The 16,642-nt window shown below is 35.5% G+C and overlaps 1 protein-coding gene across 3 annotated transcripts in view; it reads left to right on the forward strand.

Annotated features, from left to right (window-relative positions):
* clybl (citrate lyase beta like) overlaps positions 1–16,642 on the forward strand; it is a 91,664-nt gene that overhangs the window by 71,860 nt on the left and 3,162 nt on the right. For 2 of the 3 annotated variants that reach the window (NM_001037416.2, XM_073912207.1), the window contains 3 exons: positions 8,485–8,586; positions 9,232–9,325; positions 9,493–9,660. In NM_001037416.2, coding sequence (NP_001032493.2) covers positions 8,485–8,586; positions 9,232–9,325; positions 9,493–9,660 — 364 coding nt within the window. Of the gene's footprint in view, positions 1–8,484; positions 8,587–8,765; positions 8,923–9,231; positions 9,326–9,492; positions 9,661–16,642 lie in introns of those variants that run through there. The other variant, XM_073912208.1, reaches the window with a different exon arrangement.

Here is a 16,642-nt window from a genome sequence, read left to right on the forward strand (position 1 = left end):
TCATTTGTGCTTTATTTCAGAAACTATTCCGTGAACATAAATACATACATACACATACGGGAGATTTCATGAAATAATTATAAAAAGAGGTGCGTTATACTTCTGCACCTAATGCTAAACTCAATAAAAAAATAAACAAAAATAAACAAAAAAAAATATTAAAATAAAACATGAATTTGTTTTAGCATTGCAAACAGATTTGGTAAATGGTATCTGAAAGTTGTAATTTTTCAGAAAGCTTTTATTAAGGTTGCCTGTGTTAATGTTTGCTAAATGTGTTACTGCAACTGAACATCCTCCTCTGATATTGAAAAAGAGAGATTTTATTTGTCAAACATAGAGTCTGACATTAAATAAAACAATAGAAGCTACAGGTGATAAGGTGCACTTATAATTCATTTATATGTGAAAAAAATATCTAGATATGATGTTTATACTTGTATTTCCATTCAATATGACATGAAATAAATTCTTAACCACATTCAAGATAATGCCAAAAGAACCACTCTGTACTGCAATGTCAATGACTCATTTAAAAGTGTAATCTCAACCGACCAGACTTATATAGTCTACAGTCTCAAATATACTGTGTTATAGTAGCGTATTTTGTATATTAATTTTAATGAATTGAAGAGCGGGTTCAAACGAACCCACTTAACTTTGATCAGATGCTTTCTAAACGGTTGCTTTCTTATTGCTGTTATTTTTGGTGCTTTATTGAGTGGAAAGCATGCAACATGTCATGTTTATCTAAACGTCATTCTGAGCAGGATCTGGATGTTTGTTATCTGTAAAACACTACAGAAAATCAACTGATTTTACTACAGAAATGAAAGAAAAGAAAAAGAATTTTACCATAAGTAAATAAGATCATTGAATCGCACATACTTTTTTGTAGTTCCTTTAAAATGTTTAACTGTTAAATTGTAATAATATTTACGGTATTTCTAATTAAACAAGAGCAGCCTTGGTGCTCAATACATTTTTTTTTCAAAAACATCACAAAACTCCCTAACTCATGCACATTTTTCCATAAAAAATATTTTCAGTACATTTAGCAAACGCTGGATTCTACTCTAAAAGACTCATATGTTTCCATGTGATTGTGGTTAGATTATAGTTAATTTGACATTCATGATAATTCTATCCCACAAATTGAAGACTATGCCCTGTTTAATGTGAAAAATGAGAATCTAAAAATACCTCTGATGTGCTCTCGCATTTTCCATCTTTTGTAAAGAACACAACACCCTTCTGAACTTGCGGGGTAAGATGAGACCACAGGTCTTTTCAAAGCAATAATAACAATCTTTTCTATTAGTCTGTACAGAGGACTTGATCCTGGGGAGAACTGAGGCTGTATATCTTGGCAGCAGCTCAAGAAAACCATGACATTATGAAACTAGCTTCACAAGGCAGATGTCATAAAATACTTCTTCGCCCTGAAAACACGGGGCCTCAATAAACCTACCATGATGTTGGCAATTTAAGGCAGAAGTGATAATGTACATTTTAGCTACTCATAAATCATATTATCATAGAGATGTTTTTTTTAGTAAGTCGGTGACTAGAATTTAGACTGATGCAAAGCTTCCACAAATGGCACAATTTTTTTTCTGATCACCCCTGTGTGTGTGTGTGTGTGTGTGTGTGTGTGTGTGTGTGTGTGTGTGTGTGTGTGTGTGTGTGTGTGTGTGTGTGTGTGTGTGTGTGTGTGTGTGTGTGTGTGTGTTTGTGTGTGTGTGTGTGTGTGTTAGTGTGTTTGTGTGTGTGTGTGTGTGTGTGTGTGTGTGTGTGTGTGTGTGTGTGTGTGTGTGTGTGTGTGTGTGTGTGTGTGTGTGTGTGTGTGTGTGTGTGTGTGTGTGTGTGTGTGTGTGTGTGTGTGTTGAAGGAGGTGTTGTGGGTTCTTGTAGACGTCTATTCGTCCATCAAAGCAGAGTTTCCTCTGCTGGGCGGCCCCAGGAGGCCCCTGGTGGCCCCCAGTTGCAGCCAATACACCAGCCCCCAAATCCCTCCAGCTCATTTCCCCCAACCAGCCAACCCAGTCCAAATCTGCAGTATTCAGCTACTCTGCGTGACAACTGAAAAGACCTGAAAGAAGCCACAATGTCTTAACTAGGTAGATGAAGGGAGGGAGGGAGACTGAGAGATGCAGGGGCCCCTAGTCTGTCGCTCACAGTTAGTTTAGGCTAGAAGCAGGAAGTTTTTAACTAGTGGTTTTAATTAGTGCTCATATATTTCCTGGGCCGTTCAATGTTTCTTCCCTTGTTAATTGCTGACAGGTGTGCATTTCTCTCTCCCTCCCTCCCTCCCTCCCTCTCTCTCTCTCTCTTTCTCTCTCTCTCTCTCTCTCACTCTCATATTCTTTACCATTGCTTTTCTCTGATTTTGTTTTCTCAGTTATTTGAATCTCTTCAAATAATCGAGTTGTGAATAAATAACACCGTGAACTTAAAAGAATTGGTCTCAAGTAAAATAATAGAATATTTTTAAAAAGACAAAAAATATAGATATAGACATAAATATAAATATAGATATAGGCATAAAAAGAAATATAGGCAGTTTTGATAAATTTTCAATAATTTTTTTTGTCTTTTTCTTATCTGACCTGTGGGGTAAAATCACAGCTAGTGTTTTTTAGCCACCAATAATCCTCTGGTGAAAGGTTCATTTGGCATTTTTCAGTTTTGTAAGGTTGCTTTTACTGCATCGATATTGTAATGTAATTGAAGAATATCAAATTTAATTGACGTAAGCATTTATTTAGTTTTTCAGGAATAAAACAAGATAAGAGATGTTTAAATGCAAGTGCCGTCAAAAACTAGAATACACAAGTCATGTCACTCATACATTTACATTTAGTCATTTAGCAGACGCTTTTATACAAAGCGACTTACAAATGAGGACAAGGAAGCAACTTACACAACTATAAGAGCAACAATGAATAAGTGCTATAGGCAAGTTTCAGGTCTGTAAAGTCTAAGAAGGAGAGCATTAGTAAATTTTTTTTATTTATTTATTGATTTATTTTTTAGTACAGTTAGTGGTATATCCAGAGAGGCAATTGCAGATTAGGTAGTAAAGTGGAGACTAAATAGTTACGTTTTTAGTCATGTCTTGCAAACAGCGAGTGACTCTGCCGTTCTAATGCAGTTAGGGAGTTCATTCCACCAGCTGGGCAGATTGAACGCGAGCGTTCGGGAAAGTGATTTCTTCCCTCTTTGGGATGGAACCACAAGGCGACGTTCATTCACACTCTGCAGTTAGTTTTGAATGGGGAAGAGTGGAGTGTAACAGTCAATATGGCAAATGAAGCCCTGCCTACCAGTACAGGAGCCAATCAGCAATAGCTATAGACTGACTTTTCTCCGAAGGAAAAGCTCGGAACTCGCGTGTGTTTTTACGATAGTTTGGCGGTCAACAAACACACTGAAAGCTTAGCAAATACTTGCCTCACAGACATAAGAAGTATGTCTAGATAAAGCCTAAAATCTGTACTTTTAAATGAACCAACTGCACTTGAAAACAAGAGGGTTTTGGTTTTGTAATCTGTATAAAATGAACCTGAGTTACAATCCATCCTGCCAAACACAAATCACATGACCATAACTACTCAAAAGCCCACAAACTTGGAAACAAAGAGTCGCTGTCATTTCTGAAGGATTATCACCATCAGTATCAAGTTGTGGATTTATTCATAAGAGCAGAACGATCTGACGATTATTTTAAGAGGATGATAATGTGAGTGTGGATGCGCATTAGTTTGGACGACCTGAAAATATGCTTTTCTTTGTTTAATTCGGACGTTTAGAAATGAAATGTATGAGACAGTTGATCTTTAATTTTATTGGCGATTCCAAATATGTAATGTAATCGTAAGCTTGGCAAACAATTTTGAAGAATTTGATGTTCCTCCGTTCAGACAGAATGCCCGAGCATACTGCCCAAGAGGCATTTCAAATATGGCCGCCAAATGAAATGACATGCCTTAAAAGGACTCTGGTGCCGTCAGGATCAGAAGACAAGCACTAAAACTCCATTGAAAATACTATGGAAAAATAAATGTCCTTATTTTAAAGACATGGTGCAGAACATTGGAATTTAATTCAGTGTTTTTTGTCCACTCTAAAACTCATTTAATATCGTATATTAATCAGGCAGTGAAGCTTTTTAATGAAGCCAGCTCATAAACACAGCGAATTTGTAATTCTCAGCAGAAGCACTTGATGGTGTCTTTAAATGATGTGTATAAATATATAATTTTTATTTATTTATTTATTTATTTTTAACTGGACACATTCACAATCAAATTTTCAATATAAATATATAGAAGAAGTTTGAAGCTGTTTCACGCCTGCTTTTATGCAATTTTGACCCATGTATCAAAGATAAAATTATGCACTTTATTTTTCAAACCCTACTGTCATTGTTGCATGCCGTTAATTCCAAAAACCTATTTTATCTCACAAATAACCCCATTTTCAGAGTTTTCTCAAAAGTAAAATCATCTGCCATTCAGCCTTTCACTACCCACTTAGCCACTCAAAAATCAATACAACCTCTACAGTTACTGCATGTCAGATTGAATAATACAGTGTGTGAATGCGGTATAAAAAACTACACACATATGTGGTGGGGGTTAGAACATGCTCTCCACATGCTTTGCACACGGTCGAGCTCATAGCCGCAGCAGGATACGGGAGATTGTGAGCAGGGAGGAAGTCATGTAGCACTGACCTGACATGGGCCCACTGCTTTGAAAGTGGCGTGAGACAAACATGAAAGGAGTGGCTGTTTCGCTCCTCTTCTTTCTCTTCTTTTTGCTGTCTTTCACAGCTCTGATCAGACAGTTTTGGAACATTTTCTTACTTGATTATTGAGAGACAAAATTGCTGAGAGTTTCTGTACATGTGAAGTAGACAATTTTATTTTTGTTGCTGCAATGTATTTGTGAAATCTAGGTATTGGCAAAAATTGTTTGTGTATAATCAATTTACCCCATTTGTAGGTTGATTCCTCCATAAAGCTTAGTCTGTGCCCCATTGGTCTTTTTTTTTGGGGGGGGGGGCATCATAACATCAATTTAACCAATAGCAGGAGTTGGAGGCAGGACTTCCTGTTTGTCCATCAAATAGCAAAGAAACCTTTTTCATTGAATCTATCTATTTACAGTGTTTAAAAAGGTATCAGGAAGAACAAATAAAGGACTTTAAACATAAGCAACTTTCAGTGCAATGTCTTTTAAATAGTCTAAATACTCTAAGAAACCTTTTATACAGTGCTCAGCTTAATTGAGAACACTCCATTTTGAAAATTAATATTTGTTTCCATTTCTCAGTGAATATAGGCAGTGTATTTTGGTACATTTAAACAAAACAGATTTATTAAACAGATATATTTATTCAAATAATGTTTTAGTCAACAAACATTTAGAAATTGAAAGATGATGTAATAAATGCAAGCGAAATATTGCACAAATTATACATCCTACTAAAATTTTAAACTAAATTTTCCAATTATTCTGCTTATCTTGATTTTTTTCTATTTTTAAATTTTGTGTTTAATATTTTTGTCTAACATATTTTTGTCTAACGGTGCTTTTTACTTTTCTCCATAAACTTGTATCGGAGCTGCAGCAATGGTTTGTATATTTGTCATACTCTGAGAAAACGCTTGATGGTTGCCTAATTATGAGAGATGCCTGGGGAGTGCGAGCTCAAAGATTATTGTAAATTGTCAAGAAATTCACGTGCATGTGCTTGTCACTTCAGGTCAGTACGACAACACATGCGAAAATGAGTGTGGTGGCTAGCAGCAATGTGGAGATTGTAAATAAAAAATAATTTTAGGAAATCGTGGCTTTTTGGTTTCTTTTCTTGTGCATCCTAGCCACTTGCTTTCCATCTAAAAGATTTTTTTAGCATAGGGGTAATATAGTCATTCAACTTCACAATTTGTAAAGTTGCAATATTTATTTGAATAATGATGGTTGGCCCATTTTTTTGAACGTTCAGATTTGATTATCATAATTTGTGTTGTTGACAGAGTTTAAGGTTTACTGTAGCATTATTATTCACACCTTAAAGTTTGCTTTGGTTGTTCAGGATGTATGCTTTACCATTGCACACAATTTGTAACATTTTATTTATCAATTTTAAGAGTCTCTTTATAGCTTATGTTTATTTTATTATAAAGAGATCAGATATTTTGTTTAAATTTGTGTTTGACTATTAAAACTGTGGTTAAATTTTTTTAAATCCTAATATTCCTAAATTTATTGTTAAAAAATATTCAACAATTATTGATATGAATGAAATGAAACATGATATTGTGATAATTGATTTTGAAATATCGGTCAGCCCTACTTTTTATGGCCAAAGCTGAGCGCTATTTTCCAATTATTTGCTGTATATTGTTTTTTAACTGAAATAATCACCATTGAATATCTCTTTTTTCCTGTGTGTGTGGATGTGTGTGTGTGTGATGAGCAGTCAGTGAGTGTCTAATCCAACACACAACACAAAGTCGTAGCACTACAAGCCTGATTATCTCTCTCTCCTCCTTCTCCTCTTCTTATCCCGGCGGCCGACCCTAAATCCCTCTGTTGTTTATTTTCTTCCCCCTTTTTCACGTAGATGAGCAGAGGAACCTCTAGACTGATTTGTAGCTAAAAGATGGACTTACTTGTTTCCTTTTGTGTGAAAATCTTCTCCTCTCCTTTTCTATCCTCTCTCTCTGTGCTTGTTTGACTGACAAGGCTTATTGGACTATAACAGGCGTAACTCTCCCCCCCTCCTCCTTTTGTCCGCAGACAATTCTCCCACAGATTCGGAGCCGTGCGTATTCTTTGGCCGCCACACTACTGAGTCCTGAAAGGAACCAGCTCGAGTCCCGTCCCTCCCCGTCCGCTCCTAATTCTCCCCCTCCACCACACCACCACCACACGGTGAAATGAGCACTTCAGCAGGCCGGAAACATTTAATCTGGCCCTCTTTTGAAGAGAATTAATTGAAACTTATCCACTTGCCGCCTTTTTCGCTCTAGCGGCTGCCTCGCCCTGAAATCCCTGCCTCGTTCCCATCCGGATCATGCTGAATAGGGCCGCAGTAGCACTTGTTGACTGAAAAGTGGGTTTTAGCAAGTGCTCTACTGTATAGCGAGCAGAAAGGCTTGTCACCTGAGAGTGGTATTAGCCTTCACACAAGTGTGGTTCAATGGCGAGAACCCCTCCAGACTGTTTAAATATGGCAAGAGCCCGATGCTTAAGGACACCTGTAATTTCTTGTCCATTTGACGGAAGGCTACACAAACGCTTAATTTCGCCACCGAGTGGCTATTATTTCAAGCAAAAATATCAGGCCGTCAGAGAGGGCAGTGTGGCATCTGATAAAAGAGACGGTGAGGAAATGGAAGGACCGCCAAACAAGCCCTTCCCTCTCCCTCCCTTTTTTCGGTTCGAGGGGAATATTATGCTAAGCCGTTGGCGTTTTTATGTTGCCATAGCAGCATTACTCCTGCAGGGTTGTGACCTCAGATGATTACAGTACAAAGCTTATTGGGTCTTGAAAACCCCTTTGAAGATGAAAAGTCTTTGATGGTTTATATTTATGCAAATCTCTCAGATATGATTTATCCTACTGAGATTGAATGGGGAGATGATTAAAATTCCCCCATTAGAAAAAATCCCTCAATGAAGGCATATTCTTTGAGCTAATAAAACAAGTGTGTGTGGGATATTTTAGTCTTTATTTGGAAAACTAGCCTTGACGTACCTGAGGTTATTTTAATCTGCTGTCCCCGATGTGTGAAAGAGAGACAGAACGGGGGGACAGGGAATTACACTTTTCTGCTTTGAGTTTTTTTTCCCCCCTCTTCCCTTCCCTCCTCCCCCTCCTTTTATTTTTTTGTACAGGCTTTAAAAGAAAATATCTGACAGAGGGAGCTTTTGTGTGTTTCCAGATGATAGATTTTGGAATTTGGGCAACCCCACTGGCAGTCCACGGCTAGCTGTGAACTGGTCTGTTGGAAAAAATCGGAATGCTTTGGTCTTCAAAGCACCAAACTTCATTTTAAAGCCTTCTTAGGTAAGCTCAAATATTAGCGAGAAAATGAATGGCGCGGAGAAGTGTCGTATCACACGTCGCAAGTCTCACGAGTCTGTCCGCCAGGGGAAGCCAAGGCTCTGCATAAAACTGAAATGAAATGCGCTCCCAGACAGCTCAAATCTCATCCCTTCTCTTTTCATATTCAGCGCTCTTTTCTTTGTAAATTCAGACAGGAACCTGTAGTATATCTCGAGGGCCCCTGTGAAACAGGAGTTGTCCAAAGACTGTGTGAATCCTGTCAACTTTTTGAAGCAGCGTTACTTTCTTCTTCTTCTTCATTCTCCTGAATCAGAAGTTTTGAAATTTAATTAGGAATGGCTTTTGAGTAATACGGTGCGATTAAATGCAATCTGAAGTCTTGTCTCTGTCTCCATTACAGTTTGTTGACAGGTTTCAGCAGTACTTAAAAGGCAGAGAGCTTGAGGAACCCATCCGCTTGGTCACCTTTGTGGAAACTGCTGTGGGTCTGCTGAATTTTAAGGTAAATAATAACTTATATTTATAATTCTAAAAAATAGAAATGCTCCCTTCAAGAAGAGAAAAAGAACAACGATGACCAAAGTCATGTGTTTTTTGCTTGCATATAAAATATGCAGCTCCTTTTTCTTTTGATTTTTTTTCTTCTTCCCCCTCCCCCAAACCCTCTGTTGTGCTGGCTAGACGGAATCCCAGAGCCAAGACAGGGAAATATTGCAGAGTCACAGCAAGAAGTGAAATTAATTTGGAACCCGACAAAAGCATTCAAGAAATTCCATCTGCTCCGCGCCTGACACGGTCATATCACATTCCAGACTGTCTCTCACTAGTCCTGCTTCTAGGGTTAGTCGCAGCCTTGGACCATCTTCACAGATTTCTAGATTTCTTCCTCTGCAGGGACAAAAGACGGGCCATTAATTGTATGCATGCGTGTATGTGTGTGTGTCTTTTATAATATTTGAAACAATTCCATTTCTAAACACATCAAGAACAGAGGCATGGACAGCGATTAAGGGAGTTTGAGGAAAATTAGAGTCGTCTGACTGGGTGGCTTGATTGAGTGCCAAAGTACACATACTCTCTCTCTCTCACACACACACACACACACACACATATTTGCGCAGCCCTTTATTTTCTCTTTCTCTTGAAGGCAGTGTGTGAAGCACTTCGAGATCTTGGGCCAAAGGCAGGTTTTCATCATGACGGAGTTGTCTTCGGGTCTGATGACTTCTGTGCCAGCATAGGTCTGCTTTATTTGCATCTCACTATTTATTTCTACACATTTTTTTATGCTGTACTACAAATATTGTTCAACGATTTAGTTTCTTTAGTTAATGTGCTTGTGCATTGTTTCAATAATGTGCATCATATTCATAATTTTTTTATGTTATTCTTTTATTTTAACCTGTAGGAGCCACACGCACTAAAGATGCTAAAGAACTCCTGTATGCTCGGCAGAAAGTGGTGGTCACCACCAAAGCATTCGGCCTCCAGGCGATCGACCTTGTTTACATTGACTATAAGGATGTGGAAGGACTGAGACAGCAGGCCAGAGAGGGCGCACTCATGGGCTTCACCGGTACGCTGACTGCTTATACACATCACTGTTTACTTCTGTTTACATACTGTGTGGCATCATGGCCTGCTCCTTTCTGGCCCATACCTCTTTTATGTCTCAGGTGAATTATATATACAGTTGAAGCCAGAATTAATAGCCCCCCTGTTTATATTTTTCACCAATTTCTGTTTAACAGAGAGAACACATTTTTAAACATGATAGTTTTAATAACTCATTTCTAATAACTGATTTATTTTATCTTTGCCATGATAACAGTACATAATATTTGACTAGATATTTTTCAAGACACTTCTATACAGCTTAAAGCGACATTTAAAGGGTTAACTTGGTTAATTAGGTTAACTAGGCAGGTAAGGGTAATTTGGCAATATATTGTGTAATGGTGGTTTGTTCTGTAGACTATCAAAAAATATATATAGCTTATAGTGGCTAATAATTTTGACATGAAAAGCTTTAATAAATAATTAAAAACTGTTTTTCTTTTTGCCAAAATATATCAAATAAGACTTTCTCCAGAAAAAAAAAAAATTATCAGACATACTGTGAAAGTTTCCTTTCTCTGTTAAACATCATTTGGAAAATATTTAATAAAAGAAAAAGGGGGGCTTATAATTCTGATTTCAACCCTATATAATGGTGTTTCTCAGCACTGAGGGTTTTACTGTCAGTGCTAAGTTGCAGCTAGAAGATGTACTCTCTTGTGTAAAATAATTGCCAGAGTAATTGGTGGTTCATTTCACTGCAGTGACCCCTGATAAAGCAAGGAATAAGTTGAAAAAAAGTAAGTAAAAGAGTATACTGCATCAACTAGGTAAAGATTTATGATCCACAAGCAATAGAAGTAATAAAATAACGGTCACTTGCTGAATGTTCTAGTATTTAAGAAATATATCAGGTTTAATAAAAGGTATTAATCAACATTTTAACACCAAATCGATTGACAGAGCAGAATTTATGCTTAACCTGCAAAGATATGTAATGTAAAGTAATTATTATTTTGCACACAGTTTTGTACGTTAACCCCCATGCCAACTATTTTGCCACTTTATTTAATAATTAAGCTTTCCATCATTCTTTGTGTAATTTCATTTATTTATTTGTAACGTCTTCTTACATGCATACAACTTAGTTCAACTTGTGTTTGTTAGAGTACGCATGTGTGCAAGTCTCTTTATTTTTGTTTGTGTGTGTCCATTTTTGGTGAGTGTGTTTATGGGAGATAGACGTATGTTCGCATCTCAGTGCTATGTGGGTTTGTAGCCAGGCAACGTCTGAGTGTGTGTGTGTGTGTGTGTGTGTGTGTGTGTGTGTGTGTGTGTGTGTGTGTGTGTGTGTGTGTGTGTGTGTGTGTGTGTGTGTGTGTGTGTGTGTGTGTGTGTGTGTGTGTGTGTGTGTGTGTGTGTGTGTGTGTGTGTGTGTGTGTGTGTGTGTGTGTGTGTGTGTGTGTGTGTGTGTGTGTGTGTGTGTGTGTGTGTGTGTGTGTGTGTGTGTGTGTGTGTGTGTGTGTGGAGTCCTGGTGAGCGGGTAACTGGCCACGGGAGGCCAGACACAGCCCTCCTCTGAGTCTCCGCTAATGAATATGTAATTGCTGTTTGCAGAATACACACTGTTCTGCCTGCACATCTCTGTATACAACAGCACTGCCATTCCTCCAGAACACTGCACTTCTCTGCTGAACATCACTGGTTTTTATTCCTCATGACATTGCATCAAATTTGATTACAAATTATTAATTTTAGGGCAAATATATTCACTTAATAATTCAAGATGTATGCATTATAGTTTTTATTTGTAATTGTATTTAGTTTTATGTTGTTTGGCTTTTTAGTTTTTGTTTTTTTATTATTTCTGTTGATGTCTGTGTAGTTTTTAAATGCATTTTAATTCAGTGTTTCTTTTTAGTTTACGTTATTTATTCAATTTAATATTTAATATTTATTCAGAAAATATGACAATGTTCTTGGACAATATTCATTTAATTGAAAAAAACCTTCAAATGCTAAAGGAATAAATATAAATGTTAGCATTCAATTTATTTCAGTTAACAAACATTATTTTATTTTTATGGTTGTAGTTTTAATTAATTATTAATCCATTACACACATTTTTAGTTGCTCTATTTAAGTTAAGATGACTTTTGTGCATGAACTTGGGTACAAAAAAAGTTTTTCAAATAAACTATTGTGATTCTCTGGAGCATTAACAACTATTTTTATTTTGAATCCATGATAACAACTATAGTATCTTCAAAAAAACATTGCATCATCATTTATGCAAAGTTATAAAACATTACTATCTGATCACCTTCAAATAATTAGGCTTTCAGAATTTCTGATGCTTCTTTCCCTTAAAATGTTCTTGAAAATGTAGAAAACATAGTAAGTTACAATAGTAAGCTCTGCGTTTAAGAAGAAACTACCATTACAATTACATATAGCATGACCCAAGACTTATTTTCTATTTATCCATATTCTATGGTTGGTATGGGGGTGCCAGTGCTAGGTTGTTTGTTTTGTTTTTTTGTTCCCCATCAGTCAGCCTGCGGGTTGATGGTGGCGTGTATCTGCCATCCGCCGGCGCTCTGTTCAGCAGCCTGTCATTAGGCAGGTGGGGTCGGGTTTGATGACTCTCTTCTGCCTCTCGTGCGAGTCTGAATTGGAGCGGCTCCTGGTTTCGCCTGCGCTGAGCTCACCGTCACTGTTTGCCACTGCTAGTCTGAGGTCTCTGTGTGAGGAGGCCTGCAGAAACACTGTTTACTCTTTACACCCTCAGTGTGAAGTGTGTGTGTCTGGAGTCTATTGAAACTGCATGCAGGTAAATGTAGAGTAGTTTTCTTTGCATTAGATTTCATTAGTGGATGCGGTAGGGGTATCAGAATTGTCTTTATTAATTTAATGGTTTGTTGATTTTGTTGTTTGTTTTTATTATTATTATTTTAGTCAATTTTGAATTATAGCCTTAAATCAGAAAATGTATAATGAGCTTGTTGAAATTTGTATAATAGTTAACTAAACTCATCAAACTAATATAATCTTTGTTCATTAGAATGAAATTATTTGAATTTTTTTATTTGAGTTATTTGGCTTTTTATAGTGAGCTTGTTACTGTATTTTTTATTGTTGTTAACTAAAAGCATAAAGCTAAAATAGTTTTGTTAACTGAAAAATATACTATTTAGCTGTTTATTTTAATTTAGAAAATGTAATATTTATGATTTTTAACATTAAAAATTCAAAAATGAGAAATAGGAAAATATCTTTCAGTGATCCAAAAATGGTCATGTTGTAGTTCATTTGAATTAAATTTGTTTTTGTAATTAAAATATTAAGAAATTTTGACCATTCGTTTATTTTAATATAATAAATTTTATATTTATTTCTACAAAATATATATTTTTAGGAATTTTTGGTAACACTTTAAAATAATAGTCCATTAGTTAACATTATTATCGTTATATATATATTTATAGTAATATATTTATTAGGGTATTTATTCATGTTTGTTAATATTAGTTAATGTTATTGAAGTTAAATAAAATTAGTTCATGCTAGTTTGTGTTAACTCAGGGTGCATTAACTGACGTTAACAAGCACAACCTTGGATTTTAGTAATGCATTAGTTAATGTTGAATATATAAAAATGTAAATATTATATATTAAAAAAAATTACAAAACATAAAAAATTACATCTGGCTTTTTATTAACCATGAAAAACTTATTTTCAACATATCTTTTAAAAACAATAGCAGGACAAAATATTAAACAAAATATTTGTATATCTTTAGGAGCAGATAAACAATAAAATCTAGTATAAAACAGAATTATCAAAATGTACAACTTAATGTGAGTCCTACCATACATTTCATCCTCTCCTTTTGTCTATATTGCATCTAAACATTAATTCCCCTGTTAATTGTCCACCTGTGAATTGACTTTTGCTCATTATGCCTGACGTAGGATCATTAAATCACAACTACACTGATGTGTTGTGTAATGCACATGTTTCTTTAAGCTTGTTGTTCTGGTTGGCCATTTATTTATTCACCATTTCTATGAATTTTATTTAATTTTGTCCCATAGATTCTGTTCTCTTTAGTGAGATTTTGAGAATCATCTCTTACCGTGTCTACTAACACTTTGCTAAATGGTAAGGAGCCAACCAGACATACCCAAACCAGATGGCACCCTGTGATAGGCCGAACAGCATTGGGGAGCACTAATGATGCACTGCAACTAACCAATAGCATTTCAGCATAAAAACTGGCCACACCCCCTTTGCTTACCCTGTCACTATCTGGCTCAGAACGCACAGCTCCTGAACAGGTGGCAGTCTGGGGAAGGGGCATATTTTGTTGATGTGAGGGAACGACCCCCTGCCAGCCTTTTCTGGGATGGGCGTCACAAACATGGACCTTGAGCCTCAGCTTTAGGGTGTTGATCCAACAGGCCGTCTCCTCCAGAACAGCAGAGGGACAGTAGATGCACACACAAACACACATACGCACACCCACACTGGTGAGTCTTCTGCCTCCAACACTGTTGGCGCAGTAAGAAAGCACAGTTACCAGGCTGCTTTGCTTTATTTACATTGAAGCTGTCATTGGTTAACCTGATGCTTCATTCGCTCTCAGCTGCAGCATCAGAGTTGGTCCTTTCTTGCAGTGTATTTGGCTTTGGCGATGTGTAAACAATGCAGAAAGTGGCACCTGCGCTTTGTGTTAACATATGACTGGCATTACGCTGCAATATGTAACATTGTGTGCTAAATTATGTGGGAAGTCAATGGGTAACACATGGCAGAGAGGGGTTAACTGGGGTAAGACCCACAGATGGAGCTAATGCTTTTCTCATGTATTGAACTCATGGCTGTCAGCTAAGAGGAGCTTAAACAGAACATAACTGTGATTTCTCTTTAAATCTTACGATCTAGGAGCATCTCCTTTTAAAATGCAGTGATTTTTAGATGGATGTTACTTTTTAGAGTAAGCTTTCTGCCCCCACCATGCTGCAACACTGATATTTTTAATATCGTAGCAAACAATTTATTTGGGCTAAATTTAAATAAATTCAATTTAGTAAAGTTCAACCTACTTTGCTTAAATTCAGCTCATATACATTGCTCAGCATAAGTGAGTACACCCTATTTTGAAAATGAATATTTTTATCTATTTCTCAGTGAATATAGGTGATGTATTTTGGTGCATTTAAATAAAACAGATTTATTAAACAGATATATTAATTAAAAATATATTTTAGTCACCAAACATATTTAGAAATGTAAAGATTATACAATTAAATTCAAGCAAAATAATGCAACAAAAAAAAATTACAACCTACAAAATTTCAACAATGTTTGCTTCTCTTGTTTATTCCCCTTTTTTTTAATTTGTATTTAATATTTTTCTATTACATATAAATTTGGTTGTACTCATTTTTGGACCGTTATCGTATATTATTTTATTTGATAAGCTCCAGATATGGCTTCAGTACTGACAAATCTAATGTATATGCACAAATATAATATTGTATAGCTTCCTATTAAAAAATAGGAATTAAAAAAAATAGATTTATGAGGGGTGTACTTATAGTTGCTGAGCAATGTAAATTGTTTGCAACCACTTATTTTAAAAAATTAAATCCATTTTTTTTTTTTCAGTGGGGAGGTAAAAGAAATGTATATTTGAGCATAGAACCTATTTTGTTATGGAATGTTTTAAAATCATCTGTAATAATAATGGTTAGAATAATGTTATCAAAATATTAATAATATTCTTCAAATATGTTTAAATAACTAAAACCTTTGTTATATTTGTCAATATTAATTGAGTGATTGCAGAAAAAAAACATTTATTCTTTCATTCATCACTTTTAAATTGTACTTAGGTTGATTTAAACTAAACTTAAACTAAAATGACTAAATTAAATGGCTAAAATTAGTATTAATAATGGTAAATGCAATAGTAGTTATTGTTATTATGATGTATTATTTTTTATTATGAATTATGTATTACAGTGCTCAGCATGATTAAATAGACCCCATTTTGAAAATGAATATTTTTATCAATTTCTCAGTGAATATAGGCAATGTATTTTGGTGCATTTTAACAAAACTGATTTATTAAACAAATATATTTTATAAAATTATATTTTAGTCACTAAACATGTTTAGAAATTGAAAGATAATATAATTAAATTCAATTCATTCATTCTAAATTTATATTTAATATTTTTCTATCATATATAAATTTAGGTATACTAGTTTTTGGACCGTTATCCTAAGTCATTTTGTTAGATAAGCTCCAGATTTGGCTTCAGTATCGACTAATCTAATGTAAATGCACAAATATAATATTCCTATTAAAAATATTTGTGAGGGGTGTACATTATATATGCTGAGCACTATATTATTTATGTTGTATTATTATTTATTATCATTTTTACTCATTTGTATGTATGTGTTGTTGCTTTTGTTATGAAGTATTTAACTTTTACTTATTTTAACCTGATGCAAATAACTCAAATTAAAATTAATAGTTAAGAAACAGAGCAAAGAAAGAAGAAAAGGGAAAATTATTTTTGAAAATGATTCATAACTTTAGATTTTGAACTATAAATGAGATGGACGGAAGGATGATGGATTAAAAAACAGTGAGGAAAACCTTCTTTTTAATCAGATGATCTTGAAGCTCGTGTTTGTAGAGGCAGATACAGCGAGTGGATGGATTTCTCACTTCACATTATAGATCATTATGATCATGTTTAATTTTTTCACACCAGGTATCAGTTGTTGCTGTTCATGACATGACATCTATGTGTATGTGTGAGTGTGTTGAGGTGACGGAGCGCGCGCGTGTGTGTGTGTGACTCTCTCAGAGGCCTGTAATAAAAGCAGCAAGTGAAGTCTCCCAGAGGCTCCCTCAGATTGGAGTGTAACTAAGCGTGCAGCAAAGTTTCAGAGTTCAGCGGGGCACGAGGCGAAAATC

The sequence above is a fragment of the Danio rerio genome, chromosome 9 (genome assembly GCF_049306965.1).
Source record: "Danio rerio strain Tuebingen ecotype United States chromosome 9, GRCz12tu, whole genome shotgun sequence".
Taxonomy (NCBI): domain Eukaryota; kingdom Metazoa; phylum Chordata; class Actinopteri; order Cypriniformes; family Danionidae; genus Danio; species Danio rerio.